General features: G+C 57.5%; 1 protein-coding gene across 6 annotated transcripts in view; it reads right to left on the bottom strand.

Annotated features, from left to right (window-relative positions):
* Positions 1-297: 297 nt before the first annotated feature.
* The window catches only part of SLC9A5 (solute carrier family 9 member A5), a 51377-nt gene continuing 32507 nt past the window's right edge, over positions 298-19167 (bottom strand). For 2 of the 6 annotated variants that reach the window (XM_038368063.2, XM_043494796.1), the window contains exons 8-16: positions 18488-18577; positions 18270-18340; positions 15362-15491; positions 14184-14272; positions 12518-12644; positions 10343-10513; positions 6870-6942; positions 5902-6036; positions 298-4143 (exon numbers count right to left, since the gene is read on the bottom strand). In XM_038368063.2, coding sequence (XP_038223991.1) covers positions 3656-4143; positions 5902-6036; positions 6870-6942; positions 10343-10513; positions 12518-12644; positions 14184-14272; positions 15362-15491; positions 18270-18340; positions 18488-18577 — 1374 coding nt within the window. In that variant the 3' untranslated portion in view covers positions 298-3655. Of the gene's footprint in view, positions 4144-5531; positions 5576-5901; positions 6037-6869; positions 6943-10342; positions 10514-12517; positions 12645-14183; positions 14273-15361; positions 15492-18269; positions 18341-18487; positions 18578-19167 lie in introns of all 6 variants that reach the window. The other 4 variants (XM_038368066.2, XM_038368064.2, XM_043494795.1 and 1 more) reach the window with 4 other exon arrangements.

Below are 19167 nucleotides of genomic sequence, written 5' to 3' on the forward strand. Positions count from 1 at the left end.
CCCCAGCCTCTTATATGCAGTGCCCATGCCAGTGTCTGGTTATTTCTGAGTCACAGCTGGGCAAGTTCAACGCTGCTTATGCCACAACTGCCGTTTTCTGCCGTATCATCTGCCGATTTCTTCCCAGGGTAACCTGACCTCTGAATTTCCAGGTTCACACCCGTTTGTGTGAAGTACCACGCTCCTGTATTGTGCCTTGAAGCTCTGGTAGGACAGCGTTGTCTGGGAGCGGGCATTTGAGGGCCAGCGTACAACAAAGCCCTGCAGTGCTCCCACGAGAGCAAGAAGGGGAAGCGCTGGCTGCGGAGTCCAGTTTATTGTTTCCAATGCAAGCTACAAAATACTTTGCATGTATTTTCATGATAAAACAAAAATCATTGCAATTAATAGAGTCACCCTTTCATCATTTGCTGCACCCGTGAGTACAGAAAACATGACAGAGCTAAAAGTTTCATTATGGCAAAATCTCAGAAATCATCAAAGCCCCAAATGTAGAGTACGAGTAATGCAAACCCCTCCCTCCCCACACTGTAAGCCAGGTAAGGGCAGCGCACCTTCACTGCAGACACCATGAAAGCAAACAGAGGATACACAAGGGCTCCAGAGAGCAATGCTATGGGGCCGCCAGTGTTGTGACTAGAAAGGAATGAAACCTGCTCTGGTTCTGCTTGGTCGCTCACCATCTGGCTTAGAGCGGTTTCAGGGGCCTGTCCCCTCAGCAGTGCCAGGTTATGACTGGGCTGTTACCTAACTCACTAGAGCACCCAGATCACAACTCTCAGCCTTGAGAAACGGCACCAAACCCACTCACCTTCCCAGCCTGCCGTGTGGATTACTGCCCCCAGGCAGTGCTTTGTGCAGGATGGGGCCAGGGGAGAGCATCCCCTCCATTCTGAACCCCTCCCGTTCCCAGGGGAGAGGACAGCCAGGGTCCCAGAGGAGGGTGCTGCCTCCCCTGGGGTGGCACCTGTGACTGAGCCCCCGGCCCAGCTGTGATGCTGGCCTGCTACTAACTCCCACTGGCAGCGTCCCGCTTTCAGCTCGAGGGACAGAGGCCTGCATTTCTGGGCTCAGCTCCCGCTGGCGGCATGGGGCGTGCCACGCTTGTCACACAGGCTCTGCCTGGGGCCCACAGCGAGGCAAATAAGCTGCAGCTGTAACAGAGACCTTTCCGCTTAGCCAGTACATTTGTGCCTCAGCCACTGGGGGCTGGCCCGTGATTACAGGGCGTTGCCAAGTGCAGGGCCAGACGCCTTCGAAGGTGGCACCAGTGGGCTCTAAAAGAAGCCCTGACTAGTGCAGGGGCTGGAGACCAAGACATGGGGCTGGAGGCATGACGGAAAGCCGAGGGGGAGATTCTCGGGGCTGTGACAGTGCTGCTGCTCTCCCTACTCACCCCCAACTCCCGGAAGAAGGCAGTGGGGTCTAGTGGTTAGAACCATGGACCGTGGTGCTGGATGTGTCCGAGGTAAGGCTTACCTCTCCGGTGTCAGGGGTGAGGGCTTGAGCCGGGGACATCTGTGAGCGTATAGAGTAAGCACACCTCCCAAACCGCTCCAGCCTGTGCTCCGGAATGAAAGCTCAAGTAACCAAATGCCCCTGCAACAGGGTGCTCTGCCCCTTTAAGGGCCAAGGGGCCTGGGGCCAGCCTGCCCTCTTCAGCTAGAGCCCCTTTAAGAACAGGGACGGGATGATCAGACCCTGCAGGGAAGGCGGCAGGTGATTCTGTAAAGAGCTGAGCAAGCTCTGGTGGAAGAGGGAGCTGTGGGAAGTGGGCTTGTGGCAAGGGGCAGTAGAGAGATGCCAGGGGAAAGGTCTGTGGCTTTGGTCAGGGACACAGCTTCGTTCTGACGTCACTTTTGAGTTTTTGGCTTGAAGAAGAGCCTGTGCCCCAAAGGGAGGGCCTGAGCAGACACTGGTGTGCAAGGACTCCTCCCCAACCTTCCAAATAGGAGCCAAGTGTAAACGATGCACTGTCAGCCTGCGTTTGCCGAGAGCCTGACACAACAGCTCTGGGAGGTGGGAGCTGCCCTGTTCACCTCAGTGGGGGTTAACTCCAGTCCCCACTGGGGATGATTTAACTGCCAACTTTGTTAACTCTTTCACTGCTCATCAAAGCATGTACAGAAGGAGACAGGTGACCGTCTAATGAAGCTCGGCACAATCTAGCAGGAGTGACAGCTCAATTCTGTGCCACCAGTGCGCAGAGCTGGGCTTGGGAGTTTCTGCATTTCCTAAGCGAGAAGGAAAAGAAGCAAAAGCGCAAGTTGTCTCACAGGGGCCAGCAAGGCATCCAAGCCCTGCGAGAGGGAGCCAGGGGCTGGCGGAGCCCACATGAGCGATACGCTACCCCATCTGGTGGGAGTGCGTGCATGCTGTCTCACGCGGGCAGAGCTGCAGAGCGTATCACTGCTTTCCCCCCGCCCATTTGACCCCAGTGACTGGTGGAGCCCGAGCGAGGCTCCAGGGGACAGGAGACAGGATAGCGTCAGTGTGGTGGAGATGGGAACATACAGCCACCTGCAGTGCCTAGTGAAAAGTCCCTCCCGCACCAACCCCGTCCCCAATCAGGTTTGTCTACACTTAAAAGTTAATTTGGATTAAGGGAGGGATGAGTTTAAAGTGCAGTAGCTATTCCAGATTAACTGTGTGTGTAGACAGGACCCGACAGAAGCTGCTCAAAGACGTCCTGGGTCCAAGTACTAAGCACTGAGTAGACAAGAGTGGAGGCCACTGTTGGGAGTTTCTTCGATTAGTGTAGGCCAGTGCCCAGATGAGAGGCATTTACACTGGTGATCTAAACGCACAGAGCTCCAGCAATCGCTGGGAAGATGCAATGGAAGTGTCCTGAGCTCTCATCTCCTGGCTGGTGTTTGCCTTTACTGCTGATTGGGGGACACTCCCCTGCATTTTATTTTCAGCTCCTTACGCAGCTCGGAGCTTGGCTGGTCACTGTTGTTGCAACAAACTCCCAGTGCTAGGCTGATGTGTCTCTGTGCTGCCCTGCAGGCAGGGCACGCCCCAGCCCCTCTACGATGCCACTCGCCTGACACAACAAAGCTGGACACGGGACGGCTCGCTCCAAGAAATGCTGAGGCTGGGGGCACCAGCCGAGGTGCTGTTGCTTGGGAGCCCTTCCTCACTCCTGCTGCCAGCTGGGGAATGGGCAGCGGGGACTGCAGAGCAACACCCCACCCCCTCCTGGGAGGTCTCATGCTGCAGACACGGGGTGAGAAATTGCCTGTCACAACCCACTTGGTCAGCCAAGGCCACCAGACCCCCGTCATGGGGCAGCCAGGCCACGGACCGAGCCACTAAACAGCCAGGCTGGGAGAAAAGGGCCCCTTTTGCTTTAGGGTTTGGAAGGGCTGGGTTTAGGATCTGGTTATTCCAGCCGTGCGGAGGGGCTTGGGACAGGCACTGACGCTATTACAGCATGCAGCCAGCCCACCTGCTTGGAGTTTTGAATAGCTAGCTCCATCGGCTGATGCCCGCTGCTGGCCCAGTGCAAACCCAAGCTCTGAAAGGCCTCCCCGCCCCAAGCTCTCTGACCACACCTGCCAGTCCTTTGATTTACCAAGCCAGACCCCGCGAGGTTTGACCCCAGGTGGCTAGCTCCAGATGAGCGGCCGCTCTGCAGCGACAGCTGAGCACGCTATCCATCTGAAAATCTGGCGGGTCTGTTGAACTGAATTAGCCACCTGCTGTTGCTAGGTCCGGCAGACGTACTCATCCTGCCGTGCTCGTCCAGAGCCATCAAAGGCTGCAGCTCCGGCTGCTCCGTCCTTTCCAGGCTGCTGTCGCTCTGAGGCCTGCTGCTCCTCAAGAGAGGGTTGGGGAACTGAAAGCAGGTGCGCTGCTCTGGCATCATCTGTCTCTCCGGCTTGAGCCCTTCCTCCGGCGCTGGGCCAGCCAACGTCTTGGCACGTGGGCCTGGCTCAGCCCCGGGGGGTGAGGCGACACTCTCCAGCGAGGAGATGCTTTGCTTCCACGCGGTTTGCATGTCGACTGGCACAATTTTGGTGGTTTCTGAGGAGATGTAAACAGCGAGGTCGCCCCGGTCACCCTTCCAGGGCAGGTCCTTCTCGGCTGAGGTGGGCGAAGGGGGGATGATGCGTGGGCTTGGGCAGATGTCCAGGCTGCCTGTGGGGACACAGGCAAAGGAGAGTGAAACAACCCGCTGCTCGGGCAACCCCTTCCTGGGCTCTGCCCAGCGCATCCTGACGGTCGGCAGCTGCTCTCCCCTGGAGAGCCCCAAGCAGGAGGAAAAGGGCCCATGTGGGGCCAGAAGCCGTGTGCTGCATAAGACGGGAAACAGCAACACAGCCCTGGTATGGAAAGGGGAAATGCCCAGCTCGTATCCGCCCTGCTAGTGACTGAACAGTGATGGAGAAGTACAGGAGTGACGCAGGAAAGTGGCTTTGCCACTAAGAGCTGGTAATGCAGAGGTTCTCAAACTGGGAGGGGGGGGCCTTGGGGGGGCACAGAATGTATTTGGGGTGTGAGACGCTTTAGGGAAATAAACCTCACTGCGCGCGTTTTACCCACAGCGCCGGGTAACTAGCAAAGCTGAGCAGACACATCAGGTCCTCAGATGGTGCTGTGCATTTGGACGGATTTCTGTCCAGCTCCGGTAACCCACGCACCTGGGTGTGGTGTTGTCCCATCTAGTGCCACCAAGACCACTCAGACAGATTAATGAGTCTGCTTGACAGCCTTAGCTAAGGGTCACGGGGCTTTTAGCTCATGCAGTAGAGGCTCCTGCACTTAGCTCCAGAGATCCCAAGTTCAAGCCTGCCCCCGCCGCCGACCGGGGTCTGTCAATGTTACACTTGCACAGCACTATACAAAGTCGTTGCCATCTGTACATTAATCCATGTGCTACGATGCCATGTGAACATCTAATTATGAGCACCCACCACCAGCGCAGGTTTGCTTTTGCCCTTACTAAATGGACCGTTGGCTGTTTTTATTCATTAGTGAGAGTTGTGCGGTGGAGGAAGGGGGCAATCAAACAAGTTTGAGAACCACTGTGTTAATGCAAACCAGTGCTGGACTGAAAGCAGTCTTCCCCCTCCCCCCCGCATGGACTTTATTCTTCACTGACCACTTCCTATTAACAAGATGGCTCACCCTCCCACTCAGCCCCATGGCCACCCCAGTCACTCAAGTGGGAGCATTCCTGCTGAGGCCGGAGACGCCAGGCTCAGACTGGGAAGGAGTGGGGGTCTTCTCTTCTCCTTGTCTCATGGGCAAACAAAGGCAGGGAGAGCAGCCTCTAACCCAGGGGTTAATCCACAGAGCTCCCCCATGAGAACTGAGCTCCCCATCCGGCTCCGCTCTCTGAACAACATCAATGCCCTAGGAAGCCTGAGGTTTGAATCCAAGCAGCAGTAAGCACAGCTGTGGCGTGTTCAACCCAGAGCTCCCTCCCAGGCTGCCAGGGCTAGGCGGGAGGGTCAGACGAGCTCTCTGGGCCTAACACAAAGTAGTTCTAGGTAAAAGAGCTCTCGTTTGTACCAATCCTTTACCAGACGGAGGAGCTGCGTCCCCAGTGATTTATTCCTGATGCCACCTGAAAAACAAACCAGTGAAGTTATCACTGCGTTGGATTCCGAAAACCTGGGTAACGAACCGTGCAGCGAGCAGTGATGGATGCCCCGGTACAGCCTGGCTGCTGGCTCGAGGCAGGACAGTTCCTATGCCGTCCGTCTGTCCTGGCACAGCGCCCTGCGGCAGCACCACTGGCCATTACCCTGCTGTCAGTCAGCCCACCAGCTGCCCCGTGGCACTCAGCTCAGGGCTCGCCGTGAGCCAGGCAATCACCCTTCACTGGCCCAGCTCTCCATGCCAGCCCTGCAGCACTAGCCCCGTTGCAACTGCTGGGAGAGTGTCCCCTACCGGATGCCTTCTTGCCCTGCAGGATCTCATCTGCTGCTCGAGCGATGAAGATGATACCCTCATCATCCTCCTTCTCTGTCTCTGAGCTGTCACTCTCCTCATTGTCGGAGTCGACTGCCACTAGAACGGCAGCTGCTGTGAGAGAAGACGGGGAAGCGCGGTGGGTGCAGGCCTCAGCCTTCCTACATGCTCAGTGCATCTACACACCAGGCCCGCTGCTGCAGCCTCCAGGGGAAAACCAGCACCAGTCCAGCCCACCACAGGGGAGGCCAGTGCTGGCCTGGCTCAGCCCTGCCAGCCCAAGCCCAGCCCAGGGAGAAGCCAGCACCAGCCCAGGGACCATTTCCAGCTTCTCCATGGCCTCTCCCAACCTTCCCCCCAAATCCTGGGCTTCCTGAAGCTCCTCCCTGTGAAGCTGCCACCCTCTGGGGTTGAAGGGGCAGAGTCTGCTGTAGCCACCGCCTGGTCAATTGCAGCACAGTGCCCAGGTGCCAGGGCCAAACCTGACTTCACACCCCCTGGCACTTTCTGGCTCGGATTTTGGGGGCTTACAACTCCACCCTGCCCTAGACGGGATGTGACGGCGCCACCGCCAGCCACTGGAAATGCCCAGTGAGGCAACTGTCCCCGGACCAGCTTCTAAAACTGTCCCTGCTGATGAGCCCCACCCTCCAGGTGGGGCTCCTGCCCACTGCTCCCTCCCAGCTTGTGCTGTGCCAGGCTGCTCAGGCACATTGACCCCTGCTCTCCAGAGAAGAAAGCTGGCAGGAGGCTGGGCGTGTGGGCAGGAGGCTGCAGGGATAGCAGGGAAGGGGGCATGTTGCTTTCCTGTAGGCTCCTATTCTTACTGGTCCCTTAAGGCCCTTCCTCCTGCCGAAAACCACAGGCACCACGTTCCAGGGCACAAAAAGCCCACTGTCCTCCCCATGCCTGGCTCTCCCATGCCCCCCTGCTGCCCCAGGCCTTACCTTTCTGCTGCCAGGTAACGCTTCTGGGTGGCTTTCCATTGGGCAGCTCAGTATTTGCCACACTCTTCTTCTGTTAATGATGAGAAAAGGTATTGGGTCAGATCCCTGCTCGGGAGCCTGGGCTGAGCCCCCCATTCCCTGAGTCACTGCAGAGCCATGCTGCCCACACGGTGCTCAGCAACTCGCCAGGGGCACCACTCCCAAACCGCACAGAGTCGGCTCTAGAGCATATGCACAATGCTCATGCACTCCCCCCACACTACAACACTCATGTGTATGCACGTGCACACAGACAGCGCTCACGTACTAGTGCGCAAACACATGCACACGTTTAGCCCTTAGGGGTCAGATTCTCAGCACCACTCTAGCCCCTTTGCCATGCTCTGGTGATGTGAACAGGCTGGAAGGGCAGTTTAATTGGCTATGATGAAATACACCCCTATATTCACACCCTACGTGCTGTTGTAACAATCATAAAATATCATCTGAAAACTCATAATTTGCTGATCAGCATTGTCCTGATAAAAGGTGTGTGGCGACACTGTATGTAAAGGGGTAAGATCCCCCTGTATGATGTTATTAGCACATGTTTCAAATCCCACAGCCCTGCCCAGGCAGAAGTCGGCAAACAGATCTGTCCAAAACAAAGGAAGTGTGTGTGCCTTAATTTGAATTTAAGACGTAAACAGAGTCATCAAGCAGAAAGGGAAGACAAAGGAAGCTAAAACAGGTGACAACAACCAGCAGGGAACATCCTTTCACATAGACTCTTTGTCTCCTGGTTCTCAGCTGGAAATGCTTTTCAAAGAGGGACTAAAAAAAACTGTTAAAAGGAGGGGCAAACACCCAAGGCACCCCTCTCTCTCTTCCTGCCCATCTCATTCACTGTCCCTGAGAAGACAAAGGGAGCAGCCTGTTGGACTTTGGGGCATAGGTCCTGACTCAAAGAGTTTAGTCAGTTATGCTGTTGGAAACACGTGGTGAGAAACTTTCCTTGAATCTAATGTAGTTAAGTTAGGCTCTAGGAAGAGTTTTATCTATTTTTTCTTGTAACCATTTCTGACTTTTATGTCTCATTGCTTGTACTCACTTAGAATCTCTCTCTTTCTAGTTAATGCACTTGTTTTATTGTCTTATCTAAACCAGTGAGGTTAAATTGAAGTATCTGAGTAACTCCATTTAAGATAATAAACTGGTATATTAGTAAAATAACTGGTATATTAGTTCCTTTAGGAAATACTGGAATTGACATATCTGGACTGTCCAGGAGAGGGCTGGGCAGTACAGAATGTACATTTCTGGAGGGAAGTCCAGGACTGGGAGTGAGCTAACATCACCCTGCAGCAGAACCAAGGCTGGCGAGAGACAGGGTGTGACTGGCAGGCTGCAGTTACACACCGACACATCTGGGAGTGACCTGAATGCTGGCAGGCTGCTTCTGAGCAGCCCAGGTTGGGAGCTATGACAGTAAAGCATTGCAAGGCACCCCAGGCTACAAGGCAGGGGGGACACAAACCCCCCACTGGTTGGGATTGTATCCCAGCATGTCACACTGGCCTCCTGAGGGTCTCCCCCCGCCCCGTTTCTAAAAGTTAAAAGCTTCTGTGGAAGGCAAAGTAGGCTCTGTGTGCCACTCTGAACTGAGAATCATTGCAAAATTCAAAGCCATTTAGGAGTCACTGAAGCAAATTGCAGGTGATAAAGATGTGACAACTGATAAAGATCAATTAATTGCCAACGTCGTTAACTATTCATGGTAAAAATAGGCCCAATGGCCTGTGATGGGATGTTGGATGGGGTGGGATCTGAGTTACTACAGAGAATTCTTTCCTGGGTATCTGGCTGGTGAATCTTGCCCACATGCTCAGGGTTCAGCTGATTGCCATATTTGGGGTCGGGAAGGAATTTTCCTCCCTGGGGGTTTTGGGCCTTCCTCTGAGCATGGGGCACGGGTCACTTGCTGAAGGCTTCTCCTCACCTTGAAGTCTTTAAACCATGATTTGAGGACTTCAAAGCTCAGACATAGGTGAGAGGTTTATTGCAGGAGTGGGTGGGTGAGATTCTGTGGCCTGCATTGTGCAGGAGGTCAGACTAGATGATCATAATGGTCCCTTCTGACCATAATATCTATGAATCACACCCAGCGACTGTGGCACTGCTTCCACCTGATGCGGGTTTGGTTAAAGGACTGAGAGCTGCTACTACTGGAGAATCACATGCACAGGTGCTGGAACTAAGAGTGCTGGGGGCACTGCCGCACCCCCTGGCTTGAAGTGGTTTTCATCATATTCAGGGTTTACAGTTTGGTTCAATGGCTCTCAGCACATCCACTATACACATTGTTCCAGCCTCCCTGGTTATATGCGACTGTAAGGTCATGCGTCATCCCAGAACTAGAGCCTGATTACACCCTGTGCATTGATGAGTCATTCTTGAGCTAGGCTCCAGCCAATCCATCACCCCAGAGCTAGTCTGGTGACTCTCAGGGCACATATATGAGCCCGAGACACAGCAGCTCAGTCTGATCCACTTCATTTCATGGCTTGGAACTCTCCCCTGCCTGACAGTGATATAGACACCACAAGCCATAGCCTGCTCCAACCCCTGCCCCATCCCTGTTCCTAGTCCTTCTCCAGCCTTACTCCATCCCTGCTCGGGACTCCTGATTCTGGCTTTGACCCTCTGGCTCTGACCACTAGGCCGGACCATCTCCATCATGGTTTCTGACAGTAACAGCATGTAATACAAACCCTGGAGAAGAGAACCCTGCTTGGACTATGCCTCTCACTCCTCCAGGCAGCCTTGAGGCCGAGAGGAAGATGATGCCATGCTGGAGTTGGCGAAGAGTAGAAGGCAGAAGCTTATTTTTGTCACTTCCAGGGCTGTTTCCGCTGAGGGGATGTGAAACAGACTTGGAGCCTTACAGGAGGGACAGGAATGGGGCAGTACACACCATGAGGATGTCTTTCCAGGAGAGGACACAGGGTGAGTGCACTGGCTGGCTTTGTGCATGGATCTCATTGCCACAGATGCACCATCCGCTTCCTGGTGCATCGGAAGAGATTTGCTGGGACTAGGGGCGCTGGACATTTGAAGAAGGGGTCCCACAAGGTCACTAGAACCATAGGAAACCATGTGATATATAACTCTCCTCGTCAAAGGCCAGATTCACGAATGGAGCCGCTCCACCTGGTACCCTGTTTAAATGTCTGGCTTGGCAGATGGGCCAGCCCAGAGCAGCAGGCTCAAAGCACCAGAGCCCGGATCCCCCGCCATGTGGGGCTGTCCCCAGGGCCTGTCTGCCATGTCGACAGGTTGCCTGTGTCCCGTGTGCTCTGGCTAACACAAGGCTGGTTTCCACTCTTGCTGCCAGCCAGGGGACAGTGGCTGGTGGGGCTCCACCTAGCAGAGGGAGGTTGGCCCACTCAAGACACAAAGGGCAGGTGGGGCAGCGCTACCCATGGAGAACTCACCTTTTTCCTGCCATCTTTCTTCAGCCTGGCCTTGCTCTTCGCAGAGCAGACGTTGTGCTTCGTGGACTTGAAGGTTTCCAGCCGTCTCTTCATGTTCTGCTGGAATATCTCCTTGTCCTGCCGCTCTTGTGTACTTGGGGAGATGAAGTGGCGGCTGTAGCTCGCCTTGTACTAGCCGAGGGAGGAGGCAAAGAAACATGGATGGACCCCGCTCTGGGGAGGTAGGGTGAGTCATTCATTCTGGGGCCGTTCACTGCTTGTCCCTCCCTACCCCCTCAGAGGGTCTGCCCACTGTGGCTGGCTTCTCCACAGGCCTAGCACCATATGCTCCTCAAGCCCGGCCCATGGCTTCCACCTGGCCACATGGCACCATCCCAGTGACGGAGAAGAGGAGAGGACGGGGTGGCAAAGGCACAACAAGCTCTTCAGGCTGCCTGGCTCAGCGAGTGCTCACGCCCCACGGGACGAGATGGGCAAAGAGAAACCACCCCCACCGGTTGCAATGGGAGCTGTGTGCCTAAACCCCCTTGGCAGCTTTGAAACTCTCAGCTGTTGACGCCTTCAGAACTCAGGCACGTTCTTAAAGTTGGGGCAAAGTTAATGCACCTTGGCTGCAGAGGGGCCTAGACCCAGCAGCCCAGAGAGAGCTTGCGTTGCTGAGAGCGGGCAGGGCCCCCCGAGATGCACCACACTGGTTTTGTGTCCATGATGCAAGCTGGGAGGTGACGGGCAGTGACAGCAGGGGCATGCGCCGTAGCCTGCAGTGCATGCGGGCACCATAGCCTGCGGACAGTGCGGTGTGGGGGTGTTTGCGTCAGTCTGTCTGTGCATGCGCTTTAGCCCCATGTCCAGTCATGGTGTGGCATTGCCTGCCATACTCTGCAATTCCTAAGGGCTAGCTGCGCTGGGGCATTCCTCCCTCCAGAGCATGGTGACTGGGGGCATCTGTCGACGCGGCATGACACTGCAGTGGGGACGAGCCCACAGCCGGGGTACACACACTCACACGAGCTAGCCCACCATGTTGTGGCTCGGGTCGGAGCACCAGCCGGAACCTGTGCTCACCACCCTTGGGGCAGGGCAGTGTGCAGACAGGACAGCGGTGCCCCTGGGGCGGATTTCTAGTCAGAGCCAGAATCTGTAGTGCCAAAAGTGGGAATTTGATGGGACCAGATGGCTCCTTGGAGCCATGGCCCCACAGCTGGGAGTGGGCTGCCACCCCAACGTACCGACCTCTGCCAACGCCTGACAGCACAGCGGCCCCCGGCTAACACAGCAGAGGGGAATGTGGGGGGAGCGGGGCCTTTCTCCACCGCCAAAGAGGCCAAATGCTGGCTGTAACTTTGGAAACCACTGGCTCCGCACGGCCCCAGACACGCGGCTAGCATAGGCCCCTGGGGAAGGGGCAGCCCCAACAGACCGCTCCCCGCCCACCCCTCTCCCCACACCCCTGTTTGTAGCAGCAAGCTGCTCCCTGGACAAGGAGAGGCCCACAGTTCAGAGAGGTTTGGGAGATGCTGTTTGGGAGGAAGCCCCTGGACAATCTAACCAGGGGCCTAGTGACTTGTAGTGGGTTTGGAGCCCTTAAGAACGACCAGCAGGTGGAACTGATGCAACCTCTTGTGCTTAGGATGGGGCCAGCTATGGCTATGGCCAGGCTTCTCCTGCGTCGGTCCCAATCCCTCCCCATGTCCCCTGCTAGCATGTCCCAGGCTGATGCGGCTGCTCCGGGCACTACCCAGGGCCTCTCCCTGGTTTATTGTTTTGCTCTATTTCCCTTGTCCCAGGGATACCGGCCTAATGGTTACTCAGCCTCCCTTGCCTGTTTAACGCAGTGCCGTACCGTCGTCCTGGGCACAAAGACATGAGCTGTGGGCGTGAAGCCCTGTCCATCTCAGTGCTCAGCAAACTCCCGGGGCTCTGGGGCCAGGCGATTCTGAATAGGGCTGCTCACCACGGCCCTGGGAAGGACACGTACAGGGGCCAGGCTGGTGCATACAGCGAGTGCTCGCCCAGCACTGGGCCAGCGCCATGCTCTGTTGGGAAGTCCCATGGGAGCAGAGGATACCAGGAGTGGGTAGGGCTGGTTGCTATGTCCCCCCAGTGTTTCTTATGACTCATTACAGCTCCTGTTGATGCTGCAGCTTGGAGGTGACGGGGCCCAGGGACGCTCACCCTCCTGCGTGGTTTGTAGAGGCTCCCGCATAACATGTGGTGCATCACGGCATCTTCCTTATCCCTCCTGCTCCTCACGGTGTCGATGACCTGCAGATCCAGACACGCACCGCTGCCGCTTTCCCTCCTGCAAGGGAGACACGGGCAGAGTGCTCAGCGCCACCCACTGGGGCAGGCGGGGCAGAGCCAGAGCGCGGACGGGGCGTGGTCAGTCTGCCAGCGCTGAGGCAGTGGGTGGTTCTGGGCGTCTCCGGGCCGGAGCCAGCACAGCGCACGCTGGCCAGTGCTCAGAGTTAGGCTCGGCCCCTCTGCAGGGAGGAAGCAGGTGTGCGGGTGTGTGCAGAGTGCACGCGGGCGTGTGGTGGGTGCTTGTGCGCACGGCCAGGGGGCACGTCCACGGCTCCTACACACTCAGGGCCAGGGCTCCTCAGACTGGCCACTCACCGCAGAGAGAAGCAATTCCTTGACTCACGGGTACCTAACTCAGCTCTGCCTAGGCCAGCCGATAACTGTCCCCATGCGCCAGCTCCTGGCCTCTCTGATACCACCCAGCCTGCCCCGTCCCTCGCAGTGCAGGGAGCAGTCCCCTCCGCTGTCCCCCCAGCTCCACTCCTGCCTGCCCCACCCCTCTCCTCCTCCCCCCACTCAGCCTCTAGGGGCAGATGTGGGGCCTGAGAGCAACACTGCTCTGATGAACCTTGTCAGAGCCCAACCCTGATTCTTGCCCTGCGTCTCCCATGCTCCCCTTACCTCCCCAGTCGCCCCTCATCCCCCTGCCCCACACCCCTCCCATTGCCCCACTGAACACACCTCCCCCAACCCCTCTTCCAGGGAAATATCCATCAACACCAAGGAGTGGAGAGGAGCCGGGAATGGAGTGGGGCTGTGCGGGAGAGCATGGGGGAGGAGTGGGGCTGCGTAGGGGGCCAGGGAGGTGTAGCAGAGATCAGCGCTGGCTGACAGCGTAAACGCACTGTCTGCATTTCCTCAAAACACCTTGGGAATTCACACGCCAAAAAACTTCGTTAGCTTAGAGACGCTCCCATTTCCTACCCTTGCAGAGCACTAAACCACCAGGAAGTCACCAGTTAAGGCAGCTTCACCCGTAACAACCTCGGCTCATGGGCCTGACCCCCAAATATACTCACTCGCTTCCAACGTATGGCAACGGACAAGGGACACGGCAATTGCCCACAAGTGCAGGAGAAACCCAACCAGAACTCCAGCCTCCCCTTCTCCCTATACCGCTAACGATGTGTCGGCCTCAGCCTGGCTGGTGGCTGGAGGCAGGTGGGGTGCGGGATGGAGCTAGCTAGTGGTGGAGCAGAGCAGCCAGAGTGTGCGTGAGCACAGGGGAGGCGTCAGAGCAGTAAGTGGGGCCCAGCAGCAAGCGATGGAGCGAAGCCGTGTGAAGATAACTACAGATCATAGCGCATTGCCTGCAGTCACCGCAGCACTCAACACCCCAGAGATGGCAGCAGATCTGCCGGCCTGGGGCAGGACACGTCAGCCGCAGCCTGGACTGTTTGCACATGCACAGGAGGCCCTGGGACGGCAGGTCAAGGAGGGCGCCATTGCTCCCAGCAGCCACCCCTCTGCAGAGCCAGGGGCGGGAGGAGCGGGAGCTCCCGGGACAGGACAGCAGCCCCATCGCCAGCACACTCACAGGAGGTTTGTGACCGACGACTCCGACAGAGAGGTCCTGCGGGGCATGGAGGGCAGCGTGAGCCTCGAGGCAGAGAGCACGTGGCCACCCTAAGGGGAGCAAGAGACCAGAGCAGCGTCAAAGCCCTCGCCTGCGCTCAGGCAGGTCCCCCCGCAGAGCCGAGATAGGAGGTGCCAGGATTCTGCTAGCACATTGTGTCCCTCGCCGGCCACCGGGCCGCCAGCTATCCTCTGCTGGCACCGCCTGACCCTCTACGTGACCTGGGGGCAGGGGGGAACTGTCTGCCAGAGGGATTAGCCCCCCACTGACCCCACCTGGGGACTGGGCGGAGCTGTCTGCCAGGGGGATTAGCCCCCGACCTGAGGGCTTGGTGGAGCTGTTTGCCAGGGGGATTAGCCCCCCACTGACCCCACCTGGGGGCTGGACGGAGCTGTCTGACAGGGGGATTAGCCCCCCACCTGAGGGCTTGGTGGAGCTGTTTGCCAGGGGGATTAGCCCCCCACTGACCCCACCTGGGGACTGGGCGAAGCTGTCTGCCAGGGGGATTAGCCCCCCACCTGAGGGCTTGGCGGAGCTGTTTGCCAGGGGGATTAGCCCCCCACTGACCCCACCTGGGGACTGGGCGGAGCTGTCTGCCAGGGGGATTAGCCCCCCACCTGAGGGCTTGGCAGAGCTGTTTGCCAGGGGGATTAGCCCCCCACTGACCCCACCTGGGGGCTGGACGGAGCTGTCTGCCAGGAGCAATTGCTTGGTGCCCTCAAAGATGTTTGTGTTCTTTACTATTGATGGGCCACTCAGGGACAGCGCCCGGGGGCCCCAGCCAGGGGGGAAGCATGCCCGGGGGGGGCCTGAACAGGGGGGGCAGTACATGGGGAGTCCCACTGGCACTGCTTTCTACCCCTGGCCCCAGGGTTTAACAGGCTGACAGCTGTCCCTAGGGGAACTGCTCTGGCCTGACAAGCTGCGACTGCCAGGGCTCTGGCTGGGGGTGGGCTGCCAGCCCGGGAGGACTGGTAGCCGGGGTAGAGCTGCTCCCTGTGCCTGGCGGGGAAGTGCCCCCAGCAGGGTCAGTTCATTCAGGAGAGCTGCAGGAGTCAGCCCCGCCTTTCCCCAGCGGAGCTGCGATCTAGCTGCCCCCGGGCAGGGCCTGCGGTAGCTGCTGAGGGCTGCTCCAGTACCTGATCCACAAAGCTGATGGCATCGCGGATATTCAGCTTGCAGTAAACGTCCCAGATTTCGTCTTTGAGCCGATAGGCCGATTTCCGCATCAGGAGCTGGCTCAGGTACCTCTTGTCAAACTGCTCCCATCTGGCACAAGAGGGAGGAAGGGGTGGTGTGAGCTCCCGTGCATGGGATGGCAGGGATCTCAGGTCAGCCCCCTCACCCCAGCGCAGCTGGGATTCCAGCTGAAGGGGCAGGATAACAAGGCGTCTCCTCTACCGTTCAGCCATGTGCCCAGGACACAGGTAAAGCAGCAATCGAGCTGGGGGTGGGGGGAGGGAGGGATGAGACTATTCCATGGGGGTGGGGGCAATGCTCATTCAGGGGCAGTGAGGGGATGGGGTGGGGAAGGGAGCAGCCCCTACTCAGCCCCGGCAGTCACTGGTACGAGGAAACAGCTGTGCAGCCACTGGGGGAGGCAGATCTGGCCGCTAGAGCACGATGCTGGCTGGGAACTGGGGGAGAGGACCCCCATGCTGAGAGCACCATGGCTCCATATGGCGGGCGATGGGGAGGGTGCCGGGGGCCTGGGCTGAGCCGGTGAGGGGCGGGAGGGCAGGGAGAGAGTCCTGTGGGAGGGGGCGGGCGGCAGGAGGGGACCCTGCAGGGACTGGGCAGGCACTCCCTGCCTGGAACCCCTCCCCATCAGGAAATGGGCTCAGGGATGTGGTGCCTCATGGGAGCTGTAGCTCCAGAGCCCTCGTGCCCCACGTCATCCCGGGGGCTTGTGCCTGGCTGGGCTCCATCCCCTATGGAGCCCTGCGGTCTCTCCCGCAGCCAAGCTGCCACGGCACCTCGTGGACTCTCACAGAGCACGGCAGAGGCCCACGACTGGCGTGACGTTGCACTCCATATCCTTTCTGAAAATATGGTTCAAAGTGTGAATATGACGTAACTGGAATACGCATTATGTAAAAGGTCTCTTGCAAGGCATCATTACAAAGCTTATAATCTACTGAGTGTGGTCATCCTATTAGTATGAATGTATCATTTTTGTATCTGAAACTAGAAATATGAAGTATACCTCTGAGGTCCTGTTGTAACTATGCAAAGTGTGGGCCGTTAATGGTGGTTTAGAATCCTGATGGCTCCCATTGACCAGGACAATTGACTGTAAATGGCTCTGTTTACCTGCAAGCCTGCCTGTGTAGTGTGGGCCAGCCTGTGGGTAATGAAGAATGGGATCTTACAGTGACATGTGACCATGTCACCTGATACTGGAATCCATCTTAAATCTGGTGCTTTTTTATTTAGAAGGAGGGGTGGGTCCCAAAGAGACAAAGGATTCCCGCCTTGTGCCAAAGCTATAAAAGGGGGTGGAGCAGGACAAAGTGGGTCCCAGTCATGAGAAAGCCCCTGCTTACCACCTAAGATGCCTGCTGGAACTAACAAGGGCTGTACCGGGGAAAGGATTGGGCCCAGACTAGGAAGGAGTCTAGTTTGTGAAAGAAGCTTCTTGGAACATCTGTAAGGGTGAGATTTACCTATATTCAGTTTCTTAAATGTATTAGGCTTAGACTTGTATGTTTTGTTTTATTTTGCTTGGTATCTTACTTTGTTCAGTCTGTTATTACTTGGAACCACTTAAATCCTACTTTTTATACTTAATAAAATTACTTTTGTTTATTAGTAAACCCAGAGTAAGTGATTAATACCTGGGGGAGCAAACAGCTGTGCATCTCTCTGTATCAGTATTATAGAGAGTGGACAATTTATGAGTTTACCCTGTATAAGCTTTATACAGAGTAAAACGGATTTATTTGGGATTTGGATCCCATTGGGAACTGGGTATCTGGAGATAGGTGACCTGCTAAGCTGTTTTTAGTTAAAGTCTGCAGCTTTGGGGACGTGGACCAGACCTGGGTCTGTGTTTGCAGGTGGCTAGCATGTCTGGCTCAACAGGGCAGGGTTCTGGAGTCCCAAGCTGGCAGGGAAAACAGGCTCAGAGGCAATTTCAGCACGTCAGGTGACAGTCCCAAGGGGGTCTCTGTGACCGAACCCATCACAACTGGCCCTTCCCACCGGCCTGGCCTGGCGCTGAGAAAGGAGGACACCACAGATTTAAAGGCGTGCTGAGCAATCTCATCTTGCACCTTCCCGGCCCCATAGTCACAGTCCAAGAAGCTGGGAGGTCAGGGCGAGTGTCAGGGTTGGGGGCTGGGTGGGCAGGGAGATGAGGCAGTCAGGGTTGAGGCTGGGGTCAGGGTGCGTGGAGAGATGAAGTTGGGGTGGGGATGGATGGGGATATTGAGGGTGTCGGGGGCTGGGGGGGATGGGCAGGGAGATGAGGATGTAAGGGGTGGGGATGGGCGGGGAGATGAGGGGTTGTGTGGGGAGATGAGGAGGTCAGAGCTAGGGTGGGGTGGGCAGAGGCGAGCAGTTTGGGGTCAGGTTCAGAGCGGATGGGGAGATGAGGGGGTTGGTTGACATGAGATGGGAGGGGGCTGAGGTGGGTGAGGGCGAGCCCCCCCCTGGCAGGCGCCATTCTCTCTCAGGATGTGATCACGGGGACCGGAAGGCCTGAGACCCACTGGGATGCACCTCAGTCCGAGGGAGCAGGGCCTGTGGCAGGTCCCTGGGGCAGAGAGCAGCACTGGGCCTGCCTGCCACACACCAGCCTCACGTTGCTCCTCTCAAGCCTGCCCAGAGCGAGGGGCCCCCTTCCAAGCCCCTGTAGGGCACTGGGGTCCCCACTCAGTGCCCCACAGCTGGCACATTTGCTCTGTGCACAGGCCCCAGGGAAACACACAGGGCCAGGGCGCAATGAGGGGAGGCAGACTCCCACCAGGGGGAGAGCCAGGCATAGCGGGGGGCCAGGAGTGGGCAAGGGTGCAGGGGGGGGCTCCAGCACACGTGGGCACTCACTTGTCTCGCCAGTAACGGTAACCGTGGTGACCAACCACGTCCTCCACTGCTGCCAGAATGTGGTCAAAGGCCTTGGAAAGAGAAAACACAGTGAGTGGGCACCGAACTGGTGCCCCATCCCTGCTGGAAACTGCCCCGTCAAAAGGAGAGCCTGGGGCAGGGCCTGTGGCACGCAGGGCCGGGGAGACGCTGGCCATCCCGGCTTGGCCACTACCTACGTGCTCGTGCAGTTCCTCGTTCAGTGTCGGCTTGTGATGGTCACTCCGCTTCACCTTCAGCCACTTGACCAGCGGCTTGATGGTCAGACCCTGAAACGGCAGAGCAGGGCTGTCAGTGGGGGAGCGTCCCCAGCCCCAACTCCCCCCAGCGAGGGGAGTCTGCCCCAGCCTGGGTGGCATTTACCCTGGGCCTTTGCCACTCTGCTCTCCCCTCTTCTGAGCGCTTGCCTGGGGGAGCCTGCCAAGCCATCTACCCCAGTACACAGGCAGACAGGACTGCTGGGCCAAGATACAGCAGGAGCAAGGAGGTGCTGCCCCAGGGGCCTTGGCACCAGGGGATATGTGCCTGCAGCGTACCAGGGCCTCGATGCCTCTCGCACGCTGGTGTCAATCAGAAGTGGCTCCGGTGCCATCCAAGGGACACTGGGGGCAGGGAGAAGAGAATCGGGCCGTACGGTGGGACAGGGAGGTGTTAAAATTGGGACCTCAGTACGAGCTGATGCGCTGAGCTCCTTCAGAAGCTGCCTGCTACAAGCAAAGCTGACAGATGCCTGGTTTCTGGGGCAGGGAAGAAGCCCTTGTTAAAGTGGCTGCTGGTGCCGAGCAGGGGAGGGAATACTTGGGACCGGCAGCCCCCAGCCAGGTGGTTAGCTACCAGCCGGAGCAGTGAACCACCCCGT

This window comes from Dermochelys coriacea, chromosome 12, assembly GCF_009764565.3.
Source record: "Dermochelys coriacea isolate rDerCor1 chromosome 12, rDerCor1.pri.v4, whole genome shotgun sequence".
NCBI lineage: Eukaryota > Metazoa > Chordata > Testudines > Dermochelyidae > Dermochelys > Dermochelys coriacea.